The sequence below is a fragment of the Coenobita brevimanus genome, chromosome 89, assembly GCF_032717465.1.
Source record: "Coenobita brevimanus isolate Jiangsu-jjx chromosome 89, ASM3271746v2, whole genome shotgun sequence".
Lineage (NCBI taxonomy): Eukaryota > Metazoa > Arthropoda > Malacostraca > Decapoda > Coenobitidae > Coenobita > Coenobita brevimanus.
Genome location: NC_137042.1, coordinates 31,846,631 through 31,873,869, shown reverse-complemented (window position 1 = coordinate 31,873,869; position 27,239 = coordinate 31,846,631). Strand labels below are relative to the sequence as shown.

General features: G+C 40.0%; 1 protein-coding gene across 1 annotated transcript in view; it reads right to left on the bottom strand.

Annotated features, from left to right (window-relative positions):
- Positions 1 to 538: 538 nt before the first annotated feature.
- Positions 539 to 27,239, bottom strand: part of pigeon (gamma-secretase activating protein pigeon) — a 32,692-nt gene continuing 5,991 nt past the window's right edge. Inside the window, exons 4-20 of the mRNA XM_080281431.1 lie at positions 26,336 to 26,451; positions 23,814 to 23,898; positions 23,070 to 23,252; positions 22,645 to 22,727; positions 21,248 to 21,415; positions 19,602 to 19,761; positions 19,131 to 19,261; positions 17,255 to 17,446; positions 14,673 to 14,849; positions 11,271 to 11,477; positions 10,594 to 10,764; positions 10,196 to 10,297; positions 7,542 to 7,624; positions 6,728 to 6,942; positions 5,277 to 5,498; positions 4,034 to 4,105; positions 539 to 3,677 (exon numbers count right to left, since the gene is read on the bottom strand). Coding sequence (XP_080137557.1) covers positions 3,577 to 3,677; positions 4,034 to 4,105; positions 5,277 to 5,498; positions 6,728 to 6,942; positions 7,542 to 7,624; positions 10,196 to 10,297; positions 10,594 to 10,764; positions 11,271 to 11,477; positions 14,673 to 14,849; positions 17,255 to 17,446; positions 19,131 to 19,261; positions 19,602 to 19,761; positions 21,248 to 21,415; positions 22,645 to 22,727; positions 23,070 to 23,252; positions 23,814 to 23,898; positions 26,336 to 26,451 — 2,468 coding nt within the window. The 3' untranslated portion in view covers positions 539 to 3,576. The remainder of the gene's footprint in view (positions 3,678 to 4,033; positions 4,106 to 5,276; positions 5,499 to 6,727; positions 6,943 to 7,541; positions 7,625 to 10,195; positions 10,298 to 10,593; positions 10,765 to 11,270; positions 11,478 to 14,672; positions 14,850 to 17,254; positions 17,447 to 19,130; positions 19,262 to 19,601; positions 19,762 to 21,247; positions 21,416 to 22,644; positions 22,728 to 23,069; positions 23,253 to 23,813; positions 23,899 to 26,335; positions 26,452 to 27,239) is intronic.

Sequence of the window (27,239 nt, the reverse complement as noted above, 5' to 3'; positions counted from 1 at the left end):
TTCTTTTTCCTCTTCACTAGTCTCTTTACGTGCTTCTTGCTCCAGCATATTCAGTTCTTATTTCAACTGAACCCCTATTCTGTAACAACTTTAGCAAATTCTTCCTCTTTTCCTCCATCACTTTCTTTACCTCCTCATCCCAGCATGCCATACCTTTCTTCTTTGTTGTTATTCTTCTCACATCACACACTGCTTTAGCATTCCTAACTAAGCAATCCGTATATAATTATTTACCGTAAATAATGCATTTTCTGTACATTTTCTATTTTCGTCCCTGGGGGATCGGTAACTTTTTTGCATCTTTGATGAGCGATTGTGCAATAACTATTTGGTCAATCTGGCTGAAACATACATTTTCAGGTGTGTAAATTCAGTCTCTTGAAATGTGGAAGAAAAATTTTTACCTTGGTGAAAGTTGAAAAATTGACCCTGTTTTGCAGCTGGAGGGACAGACCTGCTGAGAGAATTGCATACTTTAAGGGCTAAATACACACCCAGTACTATGGTCACATTAAGAGCTTCAGTACAATAAACAAAATATCAAGCGACATGTATTTAATGAAATAAAGTAAGCAACACAAGGTCTACGGTCTGCTGCATTATGAAACACACATACATGTATCCTTAGTTTTACATTGGATACTATTATATGTATACAATAAATGGCCAATAATAAGTTACCATTAAGCAAATTATCTAAGGTGCCTGTATACACAAATACTCAAGCTTGACGCTTCAAGGACTTTGACCTGTAAAGTCTATGGGCATGATAGTAACTATAATATGTAAATTACAGCAAACCAGTGTCATGTATAGTACACTCTGGCATATGCATGATATAATAACTTGTAATATGAACCTATCTCCGAGTTGTATATTTCATTTTCTATAGCTGATTCACAGGCTTTTTATCAGTCCTATAAATGAAATGAGATTGGAGATTTAAATTTCAGATACACTTCCATATCACATACATGAATTTTTGTAATGTTTGTCTGTCTGTCATCGGCTTTTAACACATGGGCATATTACAATGACAGCTGGCATGCAAATATAATAGGAAAACCCAAATGTCAAGTCAAAAATACATATGCCCCCTTGAACCTGCCATCCCCCACTCTCATGCTGTCACTCACAAAATTTCTCATACTCACCTACTCGTGCATTCCTATTCCTTCAAATTAAATCCCTACTTTCATACCAGCACTCACTCTTACTCACTTCCACAGTCAGTCACTCACACTTCATCTGACTTTCACTCACTCTCTCAGTACTTCATTCTGTCACACTTATTTACTCTTTCACAATTTCCCATGCATGCATCCTCTTGCTGACATTCATTCTCAAATTTACTCATTTATTCCCACGTGCTCACTCACTCACTCACGCTCGTAGTCTCCAAATTTCTCTCACACTTACTTAGCCACACTCTCACACACAGTTATATTCACTTACTTCCCAGTGCACACCCCCACTTTCTCTTGTCTATTTTGTCAAATGTCACTCCATCACCTTCACCCTCCCCCTCCAAATTTACACTTTCTTTATCTTAGAATCTCACTCTCACGCTTTCTGTTTTCCAAACTCACTCTCTCTCTCCCACTCATACATACTTTCCCCCCTCCCCCCCCCAGCTAGGGAGGTAGGCATACCTAATCTATATATCTACTTTTCTGTTATCAATATCTGACCTACTGACCTTCATACAGTGTAGTGTCATGAATTTTCACCAATGAGATTCACTGTTCAACTGTTATGAAGTCTGTCTCTAATACAACTACCCTCTCTATATCTGATTGGGAAAGGCAGTATGAAAATAAAAAGTCTGATATAAGACAGCTTTTCAATACTGAGGGATACCATATACTGTAGTCCTACGCAACCGCAAGGGTCTGAGACACCACAAAGTACAGCAAAGCAATGCTAGACACAATAATACTGCATAAAGAATATTGTACATCTAGTGAAAATACCATTACTTATAGTACACTGTATAATGCAGAAAAATATGCATGACTATTAATGAAACTAAAAACATTTATATATGACTAAGAAAAGTCTTTGGCTTAAGGTTTCCGATAGAGGAACATTAAAAAAAAAATGAGGCTTTATCATACTGTACATACAGTGATATTCAGATTACTGTCATGTTTCAAACTGTTCATTTATTTCAAGTAACCAGACTTTAGTTAAACTTAAAAATAGTTTTAGTATACAGGAATTCAAGGAGGGTACTTAAAAATCTAACACAATTCAATGAGGGTGCTTAAAAATCTAACACATAATTCAGCACATCTTATGCAGTTTAGAATTCTCATTCGTTTTGGCACCATTGTAACACAGCTATATTATCTAACTTATTGGTACCACAGTGATAGCTCAACTGAACCTGTTGACAAGACAAGATTCTATTAAGTTCAGTAGCAGATTATGGAAAATGTATGTATGCCATGCTCCTATAATATTCACATGGAATCATCTCCACTAGCCACCTTCTTTTATCGGCTATGACTATCAAGAGGTACGTCTTTTACAGTACTGTATGATACTTCATGCTGACGTTCAGCAGAAACTCTGTCAAGTGGCAGTAGTCAGCATTTACAGTATATCCTCAACCTTTGGTCATTTATGGTGAGAAAGTATAAATGAATTGTAGTTTTTGTAGATGTAACTACCTTAAGAAGGCAAATGTAAATTATTTTTAAAATACATGCCATCTCATGATTAGTCAATAACTATAGAGCAAAGGCTAAAAAATGAAAATGTTACCTATACAAGAATCACAACCAGTTACACAACCTTAAACTTTCAGAATGACTTGTTTTCATATAAACCAGAATACAATATATGATCAAATACTACTACTATGGTTTTCATTTTCATTTTACTTAGCTCAAAAAGTCTTTTCTTCATATAAACCAGCATACAATATATCATCATCATCATCATCCAGACCTTCTTTCCAACCCTAGGACAGGGTGAGGAGTAGCACTGTCCAGACAGCCCAAATTTGCCCAATCCAATGGGCCACGCTTCCATTCACTCATCATTCAAGCCCCCAGAATCCTGGCTTTATCGGATACGCCATAAACATTTACTACATTCTGTAGCGTCACATAAACGTATCCGACTGAGTCAATCCAGACGCTACAATGTTAAAAAAGGGAGCCAAATCCCTGATCATGCACTTCTCCTCACAACATTCATCCAGCAAGCTCGATCTCTTGTCAGTTCCCTAGCCTCACCAACTAGCGAACCTCTCTTCCTCACACACTCATCCACTTTCTCCTTGGCCTACCTCGCCTCCTCCCTCCTTCAAATTCGCTCAGGTATACCTTTTGCACCACTCTATCGTTATCCATTCTCTCAGCTACTGTATAAAATTTTCACAGCATGTAGATAAACAGTACACAGTATTATCAAACCACTCTAATTCAGTGTAAGAGAAACATATCATACTTCTGTTTTCCATCAATTTCAAAAATACTCCCCCTGAATTAGCATAAACATATTTCCTTATAACAAAAGGGAACATTTAGCCTCAACTCTACTCAGCTTCAAGTTACAAACATAGATTCAGGCTCCAAGGGCATCAGTGCACGTGTTAGGCTTGATGTACTCGCAGGAGGCCATTGTTCCTTCATACAACAGCCCCAAGTCAAGGTCTGTCAGGTTTGCTGTAGAGAGCATCAAGCACAAAAATGAATTAGTATGTAAAAATTAATGAGTTAATGCTGAATATTAGTTATTTTGAAAAAGCAGATATTAAACTATAGTACTATACTGTAGCTGTTATATAATTTAACATAAAAATGCTACAAATATCCCTAAAATGTCCTCCTTCAGTATGGTAATATTTTTATTTCATTCTCACTACTGCCACTCCCCACAAACAAATGTTCCAGTCTGGTGGGGTCATCACATCCACTTCGTTATACAAATCAAGTGGGTTTCCCCCTTACTCCCATCAAGATACGCTATGGAATGTATTACACCAGGATAAACCCTTCAACAATTTAGCACTCAGACCGACCTTTGGCGGTGAGGAGGTCGAGGAAGGTGTCATAGGGAGACAGGCGGTCAGCTGTAGGAAAGGCTGAAGCTCCTGGGGACAGAATGAAGTATATATATATGACAATCAAATATAAGCTATCAATCTATCTATCTATTAGTCAGTCTACCTGTGTGTGTACTGTATATACAATAATACTGTACTTCATTACCTGTGCCTAACTAGGCTGTTTGTCTGAGAAAATAATGGAAATGAAGGAAAGCTGAAATCATGTTATAAGTGAGAAACTGATGCTGCTGACGACAGTAAAGAGATACTCTTTCTACTTTAACATTCCTCTAACTCTTAATACAGAAAGTTCTCTTTTTATGCAAATCTGCATCAATAATGCTTCATGTACTGACATAATTACTATAATCCACAGGCCTGTATACCAAACCAGTGCAGCCTTTCCATGTTTTCTATTGAAATGAGTCTTTCACAGGTTACTTATTATTCCTGGATTACCACAGCTACTGGGGATTTTTATAGACTTACCTCTGAAAGCTATGAATGAGGATTCTGAATGCGTAAATATTCTGCCAACCACTGCCAGTAACCAGCCATATTTAACATTCTTATTGGGCATTTTTTAATCTGAATGCTGGCTGTCAAACGCAAGTGAGGTTAGGTTGGATTATATTTTGTTTGGTTAAATCAAGTTTCCCACTGCTTTGACACAGGATACACTAGCACATCCAGTTGCAGCGATGGTTGGTAAAAAACACGGCCAGTCAGAGAGATCATCGGTAAACGTTGCCCCCAGCGACCTGGCCACTTCCTTAAATATCCCTAAATGTATTTTTTGTCTTTTTCCAATCACCCACAATGGAACAGTGCCTATCTGTGTTGCTTATGTACCAAAATTACTTACCCTGAGATCGTGAGACTGTTATAATATTGGTGGAATCGCCATGCCCATATGGTAAAGTGTTACCAATAAAGTTTGTCAATATCAGGAAACATTCAAGCATCTTATATGTATCTGCATCACTAAGGTCTGCTTCCACATTCACTACATAATTCTACTATAAACCAGATATGAATAAACAACAACATATTCAGGAACTGAAAGACAGAAATTTGCAAGTAATTTCCTTGCTCCCATTTTTCCACTGGAGAATGTGGAGGGAGTTGAAAGGCATGTATATCCATACAGATTATCCATCTAGATGTATTGATGCCATCTTATACAGTAAAGACATCAAACATCAGCACTACCCACCTTTGTTGTTGAGGTGGTTAGCATTCACTCTTGCTGACTGTGTGGGAGTGCGAGGCTGACCAGGCCCCTCACCAGCCAGGATGGAGGCGGCATGCAGGCGAGAGCGGAGGATGAGTGACATGGGGTGGTGCCAAAACTGTAGTGTCCGTACCCCTCTTACCAGTGGCACTGATGAGATCACTTCCAGCTTCCTCTCAACATTTTCAGGGGTATCATCCAAGTCTTCAGAGAGAGAGAGATATGAAAAACAAATTTACCTTTGAAAAAACAAAAAATATTTATATAATATTTAATTCATACACATACAGTACATTATACTGTAAAGTACTGTATTTACCTGACTAATATTACAGGTCTTAAAAGTCAGAGTGATACCACCATCAACTTAAATCTGCAATTTACCTTCATCTAACTCCAGTACAAATACAAATTTTCACTCTATGCTCCCCCCTCTCAGAGGCACTCCAGGAAGTGGCTTTGAGCTGCTTACCATAACATGCAGTCATCAGTAGTTGTGATGGGTCCAATCATCTCATACTGATAGAGCTGAGGAGTGGGTGAAATACTTCTCGTTTCATTCATCTCGTTTATAAAGGCACCATCATGTTTGCATGCGTCAACCTTGGTCACCTAATGGTTGCTCCCTATGCTGCTCAGCCCAATTATAATGCCTCACAAGGCATAATGACCTTTCTCCTAAGTTGCTAATGTATTATTCACCTTATGGAAAAAATTCATGATGTCATCACCTGCTACTTGGAGGTACAAGGCCAGCTAGTATGGCCATTTTGCAGGCAGGCCTGTAAAACTGGCCTGAAAAAAAAAGATCCCCTTTTGTTCACTGTATAGTCAGACTGTGTATGTCTTCTAATATGAATAGACTGGGGGAGGCGGTGGCTCAATTGGTAGAGAGGTGGCTTGCGGTCCTACCGGACCCAGGTTCAAATCCCCGCTGGGGCAGGGAACAGTTTAAGGATTTGAATTTCATTACGGCAGACTTTACCGATCTACCAGAAGACCCGCCGACATGTTGCAAAAATACCCCCCCTAATACCAATACACCAGTCCTGTATGAGACAGCCCTAGCATGTATTCAATATGGACGGTGGGTGTTAGACCGAAGTGGTGACATGTAGAGGTGTACGATATGTAGGAGGACTACTGGGCCATGGGAGCAGGCTGAGAAGCCTATGCCCAGAGTCGAGCACTAAAAAAAAAAAAAATAAAAAAAAAATAGTTATTCATTCTGAGATTCAGTATAGTTGGATAAAATATGCTAGTTATCTATCAACCTCCATTATCACTGTCATACTCAACCAACATAATACTGTAATAATAATTCATACAGCTTATGCCAGAGCTCAGTACTCCAGCCAAAACCAAACAACCAAGCCACAAACGTAGTATTATACCCAAGCCATACAGCCCTACCTAAACTCCAGTACTCATACCATAAACAATCTCTCTCAGCACATCCACATTCAGCTGCAGGACCCCTCGTTTGAGGTATTGCATGAAGATATGGTGTGGGAGGCAGCGGTGGGCCAAGTATGCCAGGAAGGAGTTGTAACCCTGTGGCAGAGGGTATGCCACTGCCTCTGTTGCTGAGTGGTACCGTTCCAGGAGGGTGAACAGTCGGTGTGCAACACCTTCCTCCAGTTGTTCTCTGGGGGTTGAGAATATGATTAGGCTACTTACAGTAAGTGACAGTGATGTTTGGGACAATAAGAATGTGGAACAGAAGATATGAAGAATGATGAACAGCTGAAGAAAACTGAAAAGTATGCAGGCATCTTGGGTAAAGAAAGAATACTGTCTCTACATACAGTATTATATGCTGACAATGGTCTATCACCAGAAGATATGATGAAAACTCTCAATGTTACAAAACTCTTAACAAAATTTTCTTCTCATCTATAAACATTGGACCTCCTGCTCCCCATCTGATTTAACTAACTGCTGATATCTGTTTGGGATGTTGGTTATATACTTAATCCTTCTATGTTTTTTGGTGGTTTTAAGAACAGTAATGCTCACTTGGGTACGGCAACCATCATAGTTTGAAGAAAAAGGACAGGTTACTCAAGAGGAGGGAAAGCAGATAAAGCTTTAAGTGTAAATGAAAACAACAGCCTACAACGAGCAAGAAGTATTATGAAAATAGAAAAAGAGATAAGAAGTATGGCAGCAACAATATGACAATGGCCCAATAATAATAAATTAAAAATGCTTAATAATCTATTTCTATTTTACTACTTTACTCACATGAAAGTAAATCCCTTTTCACTTTTTTCTGTAGGGATGAGTGTCTGAGAGGAGCACAAGATAGAACACAAGCGGCGGGAAACCTGAAAATATAATAAACCACTATGAAATCATTATGAAATTTCTATCGTTTACAGCCATATGCCTTAATCCTGGAAGGGGAGGGCCACAAACAAACTACCTCTATGTCATACTGTCCTATGCCATCAGGCTCCCCTCTCTCCAATTCATATGACCCTCACTCATTTACTTCTCTGCCCAATCCCTTCACCTCATCCTCAGTCTCCCTCTCCCCCTCTACCACTTTCACATTCATTAAGATGTGCACTGTATTTAACACTAATTAATTTCCTAATGATTTATTTTTATTAAATCAATCTATGATTTCTGTACATCCTCCACCTAGCTACATGTTGTCTGTGTGTTGTAAGATATTCTAAACGATGATGAGAAGAATCAGTTGATGGTGGAATGGAAAACTTCCTCCACATCTGGTAATACAGCTACCAAGTATCTGCGCTGGAAGTAGCCTCATCATATCAAAATCAAAAGTATGTCAGCACTTCCCTACTACAGTACTTGCATGATGGACTTTTATGTGGTAGCAATTTGAAGTCCATAACTAAAGAACATGAAAAGAAGCAATGCTCTTTGACATTCAGAAGGGAATGAGAAATGTGGAAGCTAAGAAAAAAAATGCTGGCAAGGGACTGCTGATATAGTTTTGCTGATGACAGGACTGTATCTCATATGGCATGGAAGGGAAAGGGGAGAGAGTGCAAAGGACTTCGTTTACTCTTCTGATATATTGTACATTGTAGAAGAGATCAAAGGGATATACTGTAGATGATGATGACTCGTGTAAAAGCAACTACCATCAACTTAATCGACACAAAGGACAGGAACCAGCAAAAGCAGTAGAAAGCATAAATGCAAAGGTATCAAAAGAGCATCCAGTGGAATGTGCCGCATATCTAGTTACTCATCATTCAAGCATTAAAATTTCTTGGTTCCAACCCACAGGCAAAGCCTCTACTCAATAATTATCTGTATTTCACTCACTCCATGCTCCCACTCTGAAGGTATCCTTCTACGAACCATCCCAAACTCAGTGAACTAAGAACAGGGTATACTGCTTCCTGCTGCCAAACTGAAATGCCTAACAAGGCATGGCATCCTTTCCACGGTCACTGACATCTTGTCCACTCATTCAGAGTGAACATAATATGATGCACGTCCCACATTTCCATTGCAGGAATGTTGAGAACTCCACTTTTTGGTGTTTTTTCTGATATCAGTATCTACTCTTCTGCTCTAGTTCTTTTTGTAGAGTAAGTGCTCCTGAGGCATCCATATTTATAGCTCAACTATTCAGTTCTGTGAATATGTGTCCGGGATATTTTGTGCTATATTTTGCCATATTCATCATTAATTATACACAATTTTGGAACCCAGACAAGGAAACCGGATGACCATAAGGTGCATGACAGACCTGTTTCCACGTGTAGCTCTTTTAGCTTTCCCTTGGAGTTATACATCTTTTCAATCTACCTTCCAATCATATACTGCCCATCAGGAGAATAGGGACCAAAGGACAGGCTATTCCATATTGTTAATTATGATTTCTTAGCTGGCCAGAAGTGCATTTTATACATTTTGGCTACCTTGGTAAAAGTGGGCGTCCCATGTGTGAACTGGCTTGAAATAAATAAAAGGATGAGTAACTGATAACTTTGGAGCAAGGCCACAATGACTTGTGAGATTTTATAAATGAAGACAAATAGTGGTAGTTGGGGGTGCTCACCATCCATTCACTCGATGTAGAGCTGCTTTAGGTGTCTGCCCTTTCCTCTCTTCGTTCTGTCCTCTTCTGTCTTTCCTTCCTTTATTGTATCCCCATCCTTCTGCCTACGGGTGACCTGACACTTCCTCTTCTGTCTCTCTTTCCTCTTCCATCTGCCTATGGGTGACTCTACACTGAGTTATAAGCCAAATGGTTTCCTGTACACCAGGAACCATTTACCTACCACACTGGTTGGTAACCATATAACCAAATTATGGCACCTGGTGGTTTAATGGGTAACTAAGGCGCTCCAATCGGGTTAAGCCTGTGCAGGTTTATATCCAAGGGATGGTTGGGGTTTACTGCTCATGTAATGCCACTTGGGGATGAGTAAGGCTTGTCACTCTCATCTTAAATGTCAGGACCAACTTGCCTAGCCCCAGGCTCCTATGTTCCTTATGAGGTGGCACGGGATTGGATGATGGATGGATGGATGGATGAATACCTGAACAGTAGTAATGCATTCACAAGTTCTCTGGGTATGGGGTAATATCTCCAGCCACTATCTCTAATGCGTGTGTTGTGTCGTACACCATGTGATGTCAGTTCCTAAGGTGTTTCCAAAAGCTAAGAGCAGAGTGATATTTTTTTCCCTTCTGCATGAAGAAAATCTTTTTTTTATTGGAGCATAATTCTCTATGATATTCTGTTTTTCTTAACACAGAAGTTTCCAGTAACACTTCATAACTTCAACTTAGGAATTATGACACTGCAGCACACATATAATGATTAAGATGAACAAAGGATGCAGCACAAATGAAAACTTAACCACTACACTTGAAGTTTCGTGGTAACAGATTATATACTGTACCTGGAGCTGAGTGCAGACATACTTGCTGGCTACAGCATGGACTCTCATAGGAGACTCATGTGGGAAGTGCTTCAGGCAATACATGCTCAGTTCTCGCAGGTTCTGAAATATCACTACAATTTTATACACTAGTATGAGATAGGTCAGAAATGTTAATACAAAAAAGTAAGGTACAATTGGTGTACTAATTTAACAGATCTTGAACCTACATTGTTACAACCATACTTATTTACTAACAAAAAACGTACTGTTAATGAAGATGCACTTTTCAATGAAATATTTACCATGAATTCACTGGAAAATACATTTGAATGTCCTTGGAAAGAAAAAATTATATAATGGAAACATACACATACGATAAGGCTTGTATGATAAGTACAAAAGAACATGGTACTAACAACAGAGAGGAGATGCTCAAGTTTGGAGGAGGTGGTGTTCTCAGCCTCGTTGAAGGGAAGTGGGTCAAACATGAGGTGGGCAAGAGTAAGGCCCAGTGACGTGATAGTGAGACCACCCACTAGAGGGCTGGCAGGCGACACTGGGGTACTGCCTTGAGACAGAGCTTCAGGCTGAGGGGAAAGTGAGTTATCACTAAATATTAAACCATATTTTGTGCCAGAGAGTGAGTTATCAGTAAATAATAAATTGCATTTTGTGCAAGAAAATGAGTAATTAGTGATTACTGTATTAAACTATATTCTGTGCCAATCATATTAAATTGGCCATATTTCAAATATTACACAGCCCACATATGATGAAATGCATGAAAGGCAACAAATAAACAGATTTTTGTGTAGTCAGAGTGTCCTAAAGGGCTGGATGACATATAAATACAGTAGATACTGGTATATGATTTAATGAATGTGTTCACACCCCTTCCCTCATCTTCCTCTGATTGAGATGTGTTCTTCCTGACCACCTCTATATGCCTGGAGGTGGTTGTATAAGAGGCATCATTCTCCTTGGTGGGTGTATCCACTGAATGAGAAGAGAGAGGAAAAAAATGTATGATGTGAGACAAAGGTGTTATCTAACTCACAGCTTTATAAACATCAAACTTTTAGCCATATCTTACTTTATAGGTATCGAGGGAAACCATAAGCTTGTCCACCACCTGAGCCAGTGGGAAGCGATGATGGTGTCGGGAGGTGGTATGCTCCCACAGACGAGTCCAGGTGTCAGACAAGGAACGTACTACTCTCTCCCGTGGTGAAAGGAGCATAATACACGCATTTTCAAGCAGGCAGTATGAGATCACCACATTTTCGTCCCTTGCAGATTCCTGTGAGGGTTACAATAACTATACAGAACTATTGTACAGTGCTAATACTGAAACTTGAATAGACAGAAAGAAAGAAAATGATACCACTCTGCAAACCCAAATACAACCCACTTATAGCAGACATTGTCTGAAGAGTAACAGTCCACTGTCATCAAAACCAACAATCTTCATCATCATCCGGACCTCCTTTCCCACCATAGGGCAGGGTGAAGAGTAGCAACGTCCAGATAGCCTAAGTTTGCCCAATCCAATGGGCCACGCTTCCATTCGCTCAGCATTCAAGCCCCTGGAATCCTGGCTCTATCTAATACTCCAAAAACATTCACCACACTCCGTAGCTTCACATGAACATATCCGATGGAGCCAATCCGGACGCTGTCACGTTAAAAAGTGATGCCAAATCCCTGATCATGCACGTCTTCTCATAATATTCATCCAGCCAGCTCGATCTCCTATCAGTCCCCTAGCCTCACCGAAGACTTCCGTACCTCCCTTCCTCACACACTCAACCAACATATCCCTCCACCTTCTCCTTGGCCTACCGTGCCTCCCCCCTCATTCAAATTCCCTCAGATATACCTTTTTCACCACTCTAGTGTTATCCATTCCCTCCACATGACTATACCATCTCAGTATACTCTCTCTGATTCTGGTGTCCACAGACTTCCTCACCATGCATCTTTCATGAATCACATTATTTCGTATCCTTTCCACCCTCTGTACTCCTCATACATTCTTCAGCAGTCCCATCTCCACTGCTCTCACTCTTGACTTTTCATTTTCATTATGCTACATAGTCCCACATCCATATGTTAAAGCTGGAACTAACACTCTGCCATGTAAGCCTCGTGAAGGAGCGTTGTTGTGTGGATGAAGGATAATAGAAAAAGTTAGGAGAAATACACTGAGGTAGTTTGGCCATGTGGAGAGGATGGAGAGCAAGATAATAATGAGGAGAGTGTATGTGAGTGAGGTGGAGGGGAAGGCCAAGGATGAGATGGAGGAATGGAGTGGAGAGGTATATGAGAGGGAGGTGTGATCTGGGAGCAGGGCAGTGAAATGGCGGGGAACCGGGTGACATGGTGGCGAATTGTTTGTGGCCACCCCTTACGGGATTACGGTGTCTCACAACAGATAGACAGATAGATATTTCATCGCCAAAATTCATATGCAGAATTATATTAACGCTTGTGGGAGAGTGAAATACTGACTAAAAGAGTGTACATGAGTGAGGTGGAGACAGGAGGGGGAGGGGGAGATCAAGGATGAAATGAAGGGATGGAGTGGAGAGACGTACAAGAGAAGGGTGTGTGAACTGGAGGGAGGACAACCTGATGGCAGAGGACTCGGTAACATGGAGGTGATCTCTTTGTGGCAACCTCTTAAAGGATTAAAGCATTTGGCTATAGACAGACAGATAGATAGTTCTACAATACACAATATGAAAATCATAATCCCTCATGCTTCAGCGAAAATAACAAAATGATGAAGTTAATTATATTTGCTGCATTCCATTCATCATTATCATCTGACTCACATACTGTTTTACTGACTACTGTACTATTATAAAGTAAACTAAATTACAAAAATATGACAAATGACAAAGGACAGCACATTATTTATCTGTCTATTGCCCAACAGCCTATTCCCATGTTCATCAACAGTGACTGCCACTAAACATTTAGTCAGCATCAGATCATTACTGAATTAGATGTAGTTTTCTTTGTCAAATACAGTAATGAGTTTGATTAAGTGACATATTAACATTAGGAATATACCTGTACAATATGTAAAAGGCTGTACAAGTGTGAGTTCACTGTTTCATCCTGTTTTTCCACTGCGTACAGGATATGAGTCGGTGAGATATTTGCTGAGAGGTGAATACCCTAGGCAGGTTGTCTGATGTCATCAGAAGGGTGAAGATGTAAATTGAGAAGTGCTGAGCATCAGCCTATCTCAGAGAATGGGTGCTAGAGAGTGAGCATGTGAGTGAAGGTATCTTCTAGCCATCTTCAAGAAATAAAGAACAGTACGAAACAAGAGTGACTTTGTTTCATATTAAAAATAATGATCAAACTACACATCACTGTGAGACTAACAAACTGGTAAAAATACAGGAGATAGTAATCTCCTGCCAATCCAGATATGCCTTCTCAAATTAGTATTCTCTCCTGCCAATCAAGCCTTGTTTTTCCAAGCTACTTTCCACTTTTTTTTTGGGGGGGGGGTTCTTCCTCTTTTTTTCTCCCATCAGCTTGCTTTCAGCCATACATTTTCTACGTCAACCACTAACTCTCCATTGGTTATGTCTATCCGAACCACCTCAGTACCTTCTTTTACATTACATTTTCACTTCCATTATTCTCTGTCAACACACTTGGGGATGGAATGATGGAAGGTGATGAGGCATGATGGTGGAAGTACCGGGTACACATGGTGAATACAGGCAACTGAGCATTGTGGTCACTTGGTATTAGAAACAGTCATTCTGAAGACAGTTACCACATCAAAGTATCAATGGGTAGGGAGAGTGGACAGAAGTAGGCCACATGGACTGAGATGTTGGTGAGTAGTAGGGCATGCAGGGAAAAGTACTGGCTATCCTGTAAAGATGTTTATTGTAAGTAGGGTGGTGAAGTGCAGGTTAAATATAAGGATGAAAAAAAGAATGATGAAGCGGATAGGAGGAAGTGGGTAGGATGGACTGGGATGTTAGTGTGTAGGATGAGACAACCCTAGCATGTATTCAATATGGACAACGGGCATTAGTCCTCGCTGAAGTGATGACATGTGGAAGTGTGTGGTATGTAAGAGGACTACTTGGCTTCAGGGAACAGGTTGTTAGGTCTGCACCCAAAGTTGGATGCATATAAATGGATATGTGGGGGGTGCTTTGGAGACAGGAAAAATTTCTCTGATTAAAAGTTCAATGATGGGGTAGAAAATAGGAAGGGTGGAGTGTGTGGGGATGGTGGTGGATGGCTGGGAAGGGCAGAAGTAAATCATCCTATGGAGATGGACATGGCATGATTTTATTTCATATTGTTCTCCAAGCAGAACAACACCAACATTAACGTGGAAATAAGCATGCACCATCTTATACATGTAAAAAGTACTGTACCTGTCATTTCATGATACAGATAAAGACACACACGCACTCTAGGACAAACTTTGCATTGTTAAGGAAATACTCACAACGTATTCAGTGTCAGTTGTGAAGGGTGCGGTGGTGATGGGAAGAAGAGAGAGGAGGTGGGCAGCATCAGAATCAATGTGCTTGTGGACAGCTGCATAAGTTTCTCCCACCAGGTACTCCTGAAGAAGGGCTGGAGCATCCAAGCTGAATGGGTCCTCACACACACTCCACATCAGCTAATTAAAGACACAAAACCATATTCTCAGCTCAGACAGTAAACTACTGAATGGATTTTAGAGACTGATCTGTGCAATCTTCCATCACAACATTTACAACTGACCATGATAATCAGATTGTTCAGAGAAATAATTTCAACAGCTTACCATATTCAAACTTCCCTGGACTATTAACTAGTAGAAAACACAAGGAAGAATACATATACAGTAAGACCTCATTATAACGAACTAATTGGGGCCAAAGCCATTCCGAAAAAGGCGAAATTCCAATAAAAGCGACATCTGGCCTTCCCCCTACTAACCAGAACTTTTTCCGATATATCAGACATTAGTCTGAATCGCACCAATGGCTTTAAAACTGTTTTCACTACCACTGCAATGCTGTACTGTATTATACCTTCACCACAATAATCAAAAGGCATTCCTCTTTTGTGTTTCTTTACTTCATTCTTTCCTTGTCCCTATGGGTTACTTTACACTCCCTCTTTTGTCTGTCTTTCCTTCATTCTTTCCTCTTCCTTCTGCCAATGGGTGACTCGACACTGAGTGACAAGCCGAATGGTTTCCTGTACACCCGGAAACCATTTACTACACTGGGTGGTAACCATATAACCAAATTATGGCGCCTGGTGGTTTAGTGGGTAACTGCAGCACTCCACTCGGATTGAGCTGGCGAAGGTTTATATCCAAGAGATGGTTGGAGGTATTGCTCACATAATGCCACTCAGGGATGAGTGAGGCAGGCCACTCTTATCTTAAATGTCAGGACCAACTTGCCCAGCCCTGGGCTCCTATGCTCCTCATGGGGCAACATAGGATTGGATGATGATGATGATGATGATGATAACAATAACAGTGACATCAACAATACCAATACTATTAGCTACTACTACCACTGCCAATGCTTGAGTACTTTCTTCTTTATGGGACAGTTGTCTGATGCTTGCAGGGAGATCGAATGTGGGGCCATCATGCTGTGTATTATACAGGAGGAAAAAAAAAAAAATGGTGTCTACAACAACACAAAATGAACAGATCATCAAGAAGTAATTATGTACTGTACTGTGTTATGAAACACAGGACTTTTAATACATTTACACAAATTAGCAATTAGACTGGTAGAAAAAGAAATGGAAGAAAGAGATATAAATGCAATAAAAATAAGCAAAAGAGTGTAAGAATCTACTGGAAAATAAGATTAAAGGGAATTATTAGCTGTCATTATTATAAAGTGAAAACGAACTATATCTGAGTAACATAAAAGCCAATAACTTGGTGCCACAAAGGTACAGGTGCAGACAAAAGAAATACAGACACTTCCTTACTCTGGACACACAATTCTGGCTGATGAACTATAATGCAGTGGGCAGGAAAGTGGCTGCACCTTACCTCACAAACCCCCACCTGATACAATTTCTCCCACTCTCCTCACTGTAACTCATTTACCAGAAATGACCCAGTTCTTGTGTGCCTGAGCTAAGGCAGTGTCTCTGTTTCTTTTGTCCATGCCTGTACATAATACTGTAATTATAAAATCACATAAGCATAAACGTACCAAAACAGAAAGAGTTATAACTTACAGGAAAACAGAATGACATGAAAATACAGGATAAGAGACTGTAACTTACAGCAAAACAGACTAATACAAAAATAAAGGATAACACAAAGGAATCCACAAACATCCCACCAAGAACTCAAGCAGGGATATAGGAGAAGTAAGGCTGTCAGAGTCTTCAGCATCATCCTTTGTCTTCTGGGGTTCCATGCGGCACACAAAAGTACCGGTAACATCAACAAACTAAGTAAATGGAAAGGTATCATGCAATAAATTTTTACATGCTTTCTCACTCTGAAATAGAGATAATTTCAAAATACAGTATTTATCCTACCTGAATACTGTATTAAAACTAAAAGAATTTTCCATCAATATAATAAAATCACATATATCATTCATATCTCTCACATTCCATACAGCCATATGAGCCTACCTACCTTTACATGGCCCTGAGTAGGCATAAGACATTTCCAAGGCTTCTATATTTTTTGGCAAGGGGGCAATTTCTACATGCAATGCTTGACCACAAGGATTATGACTGGATAAATTTAACTGTACCATATAACCACACTCAAGGTAATAAATGCACTTTATAAAGTAGGACAGCATTTATTACGGAAAATCACACAAGAGATAACATGCAGGAACTGTTCTGGAAGCAACAATGAATATTTAGGGATGTATGCAGGCAGATGTTGCATTGCCTTAAAGCCAGTAAAGTAAGGAAGAAAGAAGTAGGACTGATTTACTAAATTGCAGCAAAATATAAGGGGCAAGTAGAAAGGAAGAAAAACAAGCCATAAAAATGTACATGATGAATTAGACAAGCAATACAACTGGAGGGCCTTACTTTGCGTGTTAGGTCATGGTCACGGTCATGGACAGCAGCCAGGTGCAACACAGCCAGACGGGTGGCCAGAGCAGGGCTGGTCTTGAAGAGATTGAAGAGGGATTCCTTTGTCACCCGTACCTCCACAATCATCTGATTCACACCATCCACAAAGCTCACCATACGGCCTGATGCTACCTTTGTCCCACTTGTCTGTTAGCATGAAGAGTAATATGAAGTCATACATCAGCACACTTACTTCATCATCATCATCATCATCATCCCAACCTTATTTCAAGTGTGTGGGGTGTAGTAAACACATCTACTGTACTTGTTACAAGGGTGTGGGTGGAGGGTTACGAAAACAGTTTATGGAACAAGATCTTTCAGCACTAGGTGGGGGTCAGAAAAGATATGGGATGATCTGGGATGGTGAACGGTGGCCAGTGACAATGAGAGAGATAGGACAGCAAGTTTCATGATATTCACAACATCAAAGTATAAACAGGTGAGATGGGTGGAAAGGCATGGGTGGAATGCACTGGGATGGCTGTAGGTGATGGGGCATGGTGGGCATAGCATACCCTATGGAGAAGGTTGATGTTGATGCACTGGTAAGATACAATCCAAAAACGGAGGAGCCAAACCTAGGTGAAATGGGTGGAGTGTATAGAGACGAGTGGGCAGGATGGGTTAGGATAGTGATGAGTAATAGTAGCAGTGGTAGTTCCCTAAGCAGTCTGACTGAACAGCCCCTAGTCCCTAAGGAAGGCCATGGCAGAGACCGGGCTTTCCCACACAGCTCTGGAGTATATGTTGTGTTGTTGGTGCAGGTGATTGTGTGCACTGCAGTTTTCCATAATGTGCTTAATAGTACGGGGTGCTGTGTTGCATCTTGGACAGGCATCAGCGACTGAGTCATCCTGCCTCTTCTGATAACTCAAGAGGGCTGGTTGATGGCCACACCTCAGTTTGGCCAGCTGGACTCGGTCCTCACGAGGGAGGTAGGATTCAGAAGGGTGGATAGTGATGAGTGGTGGGGTATGCTGGGGCATGTATACCCTGTTAAAACTGGTACTCTTAAGTAGGTCAGTAAGGTGCCAATCAAGCATATAATGGCTTAAAAATATGTGAGTTGGGTGGAAACACATGGGTTGGATGAGGTAAGATGGTGGCGGAAAAAAAAAAAAAAAGTACTGCATATCCTATGAACATGGGCACTGGTGGTGAGTGGCGGGGATGGGAGAAAGAACATGCCCTATGAAGATGGATATTATTGATGAGGAAGCATTGGTGGTGGGAAAATTTAAATCACAGATTTCTTTTAAAATTTCAATGTCACGAGGTGGAGGAGAGAAAAGGATGGAGTGGGTAAGATGGGTTGTAATAACAGTGGGCGATTGGTACATCTTATGCAGATAGGCACTGTAGGTTAGAAGGTATGAGCATAGTAATGGTTTCAATCAAAGTTTTCCCAAAGCAAGAGCAGAACAACAAGAACAAAGGCACATCTCATACAACTACAGTATAGTCACGGCACATGAGTCTGAAGGTTTCATTTTCATGACCTGGCAACCTACCAGTCAACAGTGCATCAGATTTCGTGCATAACATGATACTGTACTTGTGTGTCTGTATGTACTGTATATGATACATACATGTATATGATAGGTGTAGAATATGATATGCGTACCATATTATACACGAAATCGGACAAACTGTTGACCAGTAGGTTAACAGGGCACAATAATGAAACTTTCAGACTCATGCACCGTGAGTATGGTAACTCATGGATCACGTAAAACTTACTGTTATAATTTCATGTCCATAAACCAGCTACCCACCTGAACAAAGGAACAGTGGAGCAAAAGGTGAAAAAAAAATCTTGTGTTCTGACCTGGAAAAGTTGAGCATTCGGCAAAAGCTGTGGTGGTGGTGTGGTGACAATATGGTTGTTAGGGGTGTGATGTAAACCTACATCCAGCAGGTGTAGGCACACACCAGGAACCACCACTAGAAGGTAGTGATCTGGCGAGAGGATAAAAACACTTTTACTACATGTCCTTTACTTAAAACTTTGAGCAGTACCTGTTTTATATATCAAGAGAATACAAAAAGATGATGCAGAGTGACCTAAACAGGCAAATTAAGAAAAAATAATAACTAAATAAATGTTTACAGATAATTCAAATAGATACCTGAGCAATTAAAATGACAGGTTGTAGCTTTGGTAATGTACCATATGGTATATTATTTGCACTAATACAATATCTTACAATGACTATAAGGATATAATGTATGCAACATTTGAAAGCACAGAATAGTAGTGTATTGTATGTGGAGAGGTTAAAACAAGTGTGTATGTCACCTGAAAAGAGAGCATAGGTAGGGAGAGCAGCATGTGCGTGGCCCCATGGAACACCTGGAACCACTGCATGCAGGACACACCCATGATGTAACAGTGTCACAGAGTAGGCCAAGTACACTGCACAACTCTCAGGGTCAGCTGGAGTTTCTGCCAGTCGTGACTGTGAGAAAGTATAAAGAAAGTGTCTGGTTAAGATGTGGTTTGCATAAGTAATATTCCAAAGGCACAATACTAATCACTGAAATGATGAAATAGGCTGAGAGATGTATAGCAGAATAAAACACTGATAGATCACTATACAGTATTGTCCTCCCAAAAATAAGAAGTCTATCCTTAGGTCACAGTCTCAAAACACAAAATTATATCAAAGGTAATGATCCATGAGAGATGTGGAGTGAGGAAGTCTGTGGACATCAGAATTGTGGAAAGTGTATCGAGATGGTATGGCCATGTGGAGAGAATGGATAACAACAGAGTGGTGAAAAAGGTGTATCTGAGCAAATCTGAAGGAGGAAGGAGGCAAAGTAGGCCATGGAAAAGGTGGAAAGATGTGGTGGAGAAGTGCATGAGGAAGAGAGGTATGGAAGTCGGTTAGGCTAAGGGACAAACAAGCGATCGAACTAGCTGGATGAATGTTGTGAGAAGAAGTGCATGATCAGAGATCTGGCATCCCTTTTTAACAAGACAGTGTCTGGATTGACTCTATCAGATACGTTTATGTGATGCTACAGAATGTGGTGAATGTTTTTGGTGTATCAGATAGAGCCAGGATTCTGGGGGCTTGAATGATGAGTGAATGGAAGCATGGCCCATTGGACAGGGCAAGTTAGGGCTATCTGGACATTGCTACTCCTCACCCTGCCCTTGGGTGGGAAAGGAGGTCCAGATGATGATGATGATGAAGTGATTTTAGATAGGGGAATCTAGGGGACACTTAACTCGGCCAAAACCCCCGGTTATATGGTTACCACCCAGTGTAGTAAAGGATTTCCTGGGTACAGGAAACCATTTGGCTTGTTACTCGGTGTAGAGACCACATAGCATCCCTACTTTTGCACCAATTTACAAAAAAACATATCCTCAGAGCTGACCTATCATTTTGAAATTTTGCATGTAGGAGGTAGAGGTCAAGATGATTCAAGCCAAGTCATGTCAATCTGGGTGAATCAAGACAAATCAATAATGAAATTATTACAAATAGATTGAAGACATTGCCTTTAATGATAAGACAACTCAAATTTAGCTGGTATGAACATCACCATCATCATCATCATCTAAAATTTGTTGTATGCTGATGATGCGGTAATACTTGCAAATACCGGACAAGAACTTGGTAGACTGGTGCAGAGTTTTGAAAATGTCTGTGAGCATTGTGTCTTGGTATGAGCAACTCCAAACAAATTCAAGGAATGTTATACATATTTTTACTGATATATGGTTGAGATGAATAAAAAGAGGTTTTGCTCTTCAAGCAAAGTACTCTGCAAGCAGCATTGTGTCCTATATTGTGGCCATCAGGGTGGATGAATTTACCTCTTCTGATACTCAACCTACTAGTACTCTTATCAAGAACTGCCTCATACAGGCCAAGCAGCATATGTAAAGAGCTTCATGATAACCTATGTTCAAAAATCTTGCAAACATACCTTGTAAATATAGTGATGGCAGATACAAACAGCGCCTGTAGGAGACGTTATAACCCGTAGGTCAAGCCATGGATCCCCAGAGCAATGAAGCAGTCCCTGGTCTCGGTAGTCACCTCCAAGCTCTAGCCCAGAGTGTTCCAGTCCTGACAGTTCCAGTGGAACATTCAGCTATGGCACAAGCAGAGAACATAGTATTAGGGTCATAAAATAAGGTCACATCAGGATGGGAAGTATTTTCCAATGGGTGGAATGAGATGGTAAACAAATGAAAAGGTAAAGAATAATATGGGGGTCTTGAGGGGTACAAATTGTAAGGCATGAAATGGAATGATACAATGGGGGATGGCTTAGAGTGGAACACATAATGCAATGGACCATGGTGAGGAGAAATTGGTAAGGGCAAAAGTTACAGGGCTGAAGGGGTACAACATGACAGGAGAAGTGTGGTAGTGTTCAGTGAAGTGACAATGTAAACTAAAGAGTGATCTGAGAGGAAAGCAAGAGTGAGAAACACAGAAAATAAAAAGAAAATGCTGGAAAATAAGAGAAAACTGAGAAGCCCGATCAAGTCTAGGAAAATGACAAGCCAGATGAAGTACAGCATCTAACAAAAAACCCGCAAAATGAAAAATGTGCAGGGACAGTCTTAAATGAAAATTATGGAATATTGACACAACAAAATGATGGCTTCACCACTAAAATTAATCATCACTCTCTTCACTCCAGACATGAATCTCATATACATTCTAAAGTCACTTAGAGAAAGGAGTTTACCTAGTCAAACTATCCTACCCTTATTTGCAAGAGGTATGGTGGCCCATTGCCATCTTCATGTGGTTCACACCCTTAGTACACACAAAGTCTGTGCAAGTAAAACCAATGGGGAGGGTGCTGCTTAACATCTAGCAGTTTTTTTTGCTTTCGTCTGTTCTTGTTCTTTGTCATCGGTATCTCTTTAAACTTTTTTCTCTTACACTAGGTTAGGACAAACAGGAGCTCGGATTATAATACAGCTCCTCATCACAACACTTGCTCATTGCATGCACCTTACTCCCACAACACAGACACATCTTCAACATAACCTATAGAAGAGATCTCTAGGCATGCCCAGCACATCCAGATGAGTCTGAGACAACAAGAGAATGGTGATCAGTGAAATAAAAACTTCTATATAACTTAATAATGAATAATAATGAATAAAAGCTTTATGTATTACAATAAGACAGACAAGAATTAACAAATATAAATGGGTACCCGGTATAGCCCATCTGTAATAACTACTGAAGTACATATCATATATTAACCCTCCCCAAATTATGAATATCAAATCATTCAAACTTGAAACTTTGCAGTACTCTTATATCTATTCCATTTCATGCCTCATCTTCCTGACATACCACTGTCTCATGAGGTTTGCTTGGATGAAACTGCAGTGCTGTCAGCATTGGACGTGGCCGCATGGCATCCTCCTCCATTTCACCTGAATAATTGTCATGTATATAATTAAATATACATACTGCAAGTACGTAAATGCAAAATGATATATAATGTATATGAGCACTACGTATACTGGTATTGCTATCTTCTAATACAATGTATTAGTTATAGTCTAGGGACAGTTGGTTATACAGTGCTGTAATATTATAAGCATTTAACTTGTTCTCTTCCTTTGTCTCTGCTATATCCCAACAAAACTGGTCCTGACTAAATTATGAATCAAGCGAAAAAATCTCACGTGATGGATACACACCTTTCGTGGAGTTGGGAATTTATGTATGCACTAGACCTTGTAACAATTACAGCTGCACCAAATGGTCCCTACCAGTGCCTATGGTGAGTCCAGCATCCGGGGGTGGTCGATAATGAAGATAGTAGAGATGGTTATGGCGTGGCTCCCACTGCGCCCACACAAATGCTCTTACTACACTCTCTGTCAGTGGCTGGTCCTCCACAACCCATGCTCCACTTTCACGCAGACTCAGAGGGAATGAGTAGATGGCAATGGCTGTAAAATTTGAGGCAGATTAGTTTAACTGTCTGTGATATGATAACTAAGAACAACCAGGATCAAGCTTGAGTGATACTGTACTGCATATTACTGGTAATAAACTATTACCATGAATGACCAAATATGAAATGTCTCACTTCACTTAGAACAATATAAAGACTACAGTGCATTACAAAAGCTAATGTATTTTACTAGATAGCTGCTTAATATTTTACAGTATTATTTCAACTCAGGGATGAGTGAGGCTGGTCACTCTCATCTTAAATGTCGAGACCAACTGCCTAGCCCTGGGCTCCTATGCTCCTCGTGGGGCAATGTAGGATTGGATGATGGATGGATGGATGATTATTTCATCTCCCTCCCTCCCTCTGCTCTCTCTTTTATCCTGTTGTAATTATTCTTGTCACTGCTCATCCAAGCTTTCTGTTTGCATTCCTCTTCCTTTACAGCAGGTAAACAGCACCTCTTTAGTTACTGGTAAATACTTTCACCTTATTCAAAAAGACTAATGAACTGATTATGTAACCATTTTTCTTTACTATGATTTTGCATTCTTACATTCTCTGTGTACAAAAACCAGAAGCTTTGCAATCCAACTGTCTCCCAAAGGCTTTCCATTCTCCTCAGTGTGAAGAAATTCAAGCTGAAATATGAAAAGAATACCATATCAATATTTTAAAAATATAATGTACACAGGAAATACTGAGTTAATATTGAATGAAATAACTTACAGGAAATACTGAGTTAACATGGAATGAAAGAACTTGCATTATACCATCAACTCAATGTAGTGCTACTCTCGGATGACTGCCCTTTCCTCTCTTCCTTCCTCTTCTGTCTTTCTTTCCTTCATTCTTTCCTCTTCCTTCTGTCTACAGGTGACTCTACATTGAGTGACAAGCCAAGTGGTTTCCTCTACAACAGGAAACCATTTACTACGCTTGGTGGTAACCATATAACCAAACTATAGCGCCTGGTGGTTTAGTGGGTAATTAAGGAGCTCCAGCCTGATTGAGCCTGTGTAGGTTCATATCCAAGGGGTGGTTGGAGTTTATTGCTCACGTAATGCCACTCAGGAATGAGTGAGGCTGGTCACTCTCATCTTAAATGTCAGGACCAACTTGCCTAGCCCCAGGCTCAAACACTCCTCATGGGGCAACACTGGATTGGATAATGATGATGATGATGATGATGATGATAGTATTACATCTACCCATCCATCCATTATCCAATCCTATGTTGCCCCATGAGATGCGGAGGAGCCCACAATTAGGCAAGTTGGTCCTGACATTTAAGATGAGAGTGACCAGCCTCACTCATCCCTGAGTGGCATTACATGAGCAAAAAAACCCCAACCACCCCTTGGATATAAACCTACATAGGCTCAATCCGATTGGAGTGTCTTAATTGCCTACTAAACCACCAAGCACCACAATTTGGTTATATGGTTACCACTCAGCATAGTAAATGGTTTCCTGGTGTAGAGGAAACCATCTGGCTTGTCACTCAGTGTAGAGTCACCCAGAGGCAGCAGGAAGGGGTAAGAATGAAGGAAAAAAAGACAGAAGAGGGAGTCTAAAGTCACCTGTAGGCAGAACGAAGTGGAAAGAATGAAGGAAAGAAAATGGAAGAGGAAAGAAGGATGAGAGGAAAGGGCAGACACCCAAAGCAGCACTGCATCCAATGAGTGGATGGTGAGTGTCCCCACCTACCCACTTGTGTTACACAATACTGTGTTCTGCTGCATACAATTAAAGTGTATCGTAATTAAAGGTGAAGAATACTAGCTGCGGAATTTATGAGTGAATGAACTATGCATCAATACAATACATAGGTAAATGCTTCTAATGTATAAAGCAAAACAGCTTTGCTGCTTAAAAAGGCTTATTCTTGTCACGGTACAGATTTCAGTACAATAACAGCATTTGAACCTTTACCGTAACAGGGTATAATAATTCCACACTTAACACAATACATGTACTCCTGAAAATTACAGTGTTAACCCCTCAGCTGCATATAGCAATCTGGAAATGCTGATTGGTTGACTGCGTCAACATTCCAGAAGAGCCATGTGAAATAGCGAACTTTTTGGTCTTTATTTGCACCTACTGGATGCTTATGTTTGATAAGTGGGTCGTGAATTGTCAGTGCGGAGTGTAAACTTTGTCTAACTAAAATGTTATCATATTTGGTTAGGTATAAGTGGGTCAAAATACATGATGAGACAATTTTTTCAACCAGTTTTCTCACACCACAGACACAGGGAATGTTAAGGACTGTCGCAGCCTAGGGGTTAAGTGAAAATCATGTTGAGTGAAGATTGTGTTCCAGCAAGAAAGATTATATTCTCAGAAAATAACAGATCATATTCAAGGCTGCAAAAAGTTATCAATATGGACTTTATATTTTAAGTGGGTAAATGAGAGTATACAAATAATTATCAAAATGGATATTACGTTTTAAGTGGGTATATGAGAGTGTACTAAGTGTTTAAATCCTTTAGTATGTTATAGGAACAGTGGTATATTGACATCTCTACTAGTGTGATTTTTTTTTTTTTTTTTTAATGCAAGGAAGAGAGAACCAAAAGCCAGGGGCCTGCAAACCACCCCTTAAAAAAAAAAAAAAAAAAAAAAAGAGAACCAAATTCAAAATCTGTTCATTTCGAGATGTCTGGACACACTGCATTTGAAAGACTGGAGATCATAGGATGTAGGAAATACAAACAGAGGGAGACAATTCCAGACGTGACCTGCTGCATAAATGAAGGACTGGAAGTAAATGTTAACTCTTGCTTTGTTGTGAATATGTCAAGTGAAAAGTGTTTCTGTCCTGATTAACAAATTTATAGTGAAAAATGGTAAGTGAAAGCATGCTAAACAATGAATTACTGTACTGTAAAAGCACAGGCAATACCACTAAGCCAACTAATTTTTACATACCAACTACACTATTATACAGCAGAACACATCGGTAATCTCTATACAAAATGGGACGACCAAAAACAATCTACAAACCAGATTAATGAGGATGAGTAAACACTCAATCTACAAAACAACTTCTAATACAGAATAACTCACAAGTATCTGCCTGGAACAGTCAAGATTGAGGGAGAATACTCCTCCCTGTGGAGCAATTTCTGTCACATATGCTGCATACTTGTTGCCTTCACCAGAGTTTCGACGTGTTACAAAGCCTGCAACAATTACAGTATAAACCAATGTTACTTCCAGTTTCCAGGTACTTTTTGTCTAATCAAGGAATAATAACAGAAGCTGAATGTAAGTAAAAATGTTCATAAATTCATGGTATTGTAAACTGAAAAGCCAATATTAGAAGAAAGTTTAAAACACAACTAAAGGTACTAATGCATAAACAACATAGGAGGCATGTATATCTAGATTATTTTAATCTCTAAACACAAGCCAACAGACTTTTTTCTTTTAATACACCTGACTCTGGATCCAGGCTAGAAAGCACATTTTTTGAGGGTTAACAGTCCACCACTGACACATCAAAAGAGGGCTGATCTGTGCTGCCCCAACACATAACTTATCATTTGGGCACTAACACTCACTGTCTCTGGTGTTCAGATTTGGTGTCATGATAATGATGGAGGTGTTTTCATGACATCTGGTGGGACCACAAGGATGAGAGGTGCATGAGATAATATTAAACTCAAATTCCAAAACTCTTTCCTGCAACAGCTGGGAACAAATTCACAACTATAAAATTTCAAGCCAACTGGTCTATCTAGTCCACCACCATCTCCCGAAAGAGGATTCCCATGATGTAATTATGACTGGGATTGAAGATCTTGACTAGTGATACAAAGTAATGGTAATCAAGTACAATACTAGTAGTAACTTTACTAGCTTACAACACAGTCATATACAGAATGAAGAGCAGAAAGGATTATTAAAAAAAAAAAAAAAAAAAAAAAAAAAAAAAGCTAAATCAAATCATCCAGTACAATACTCATGT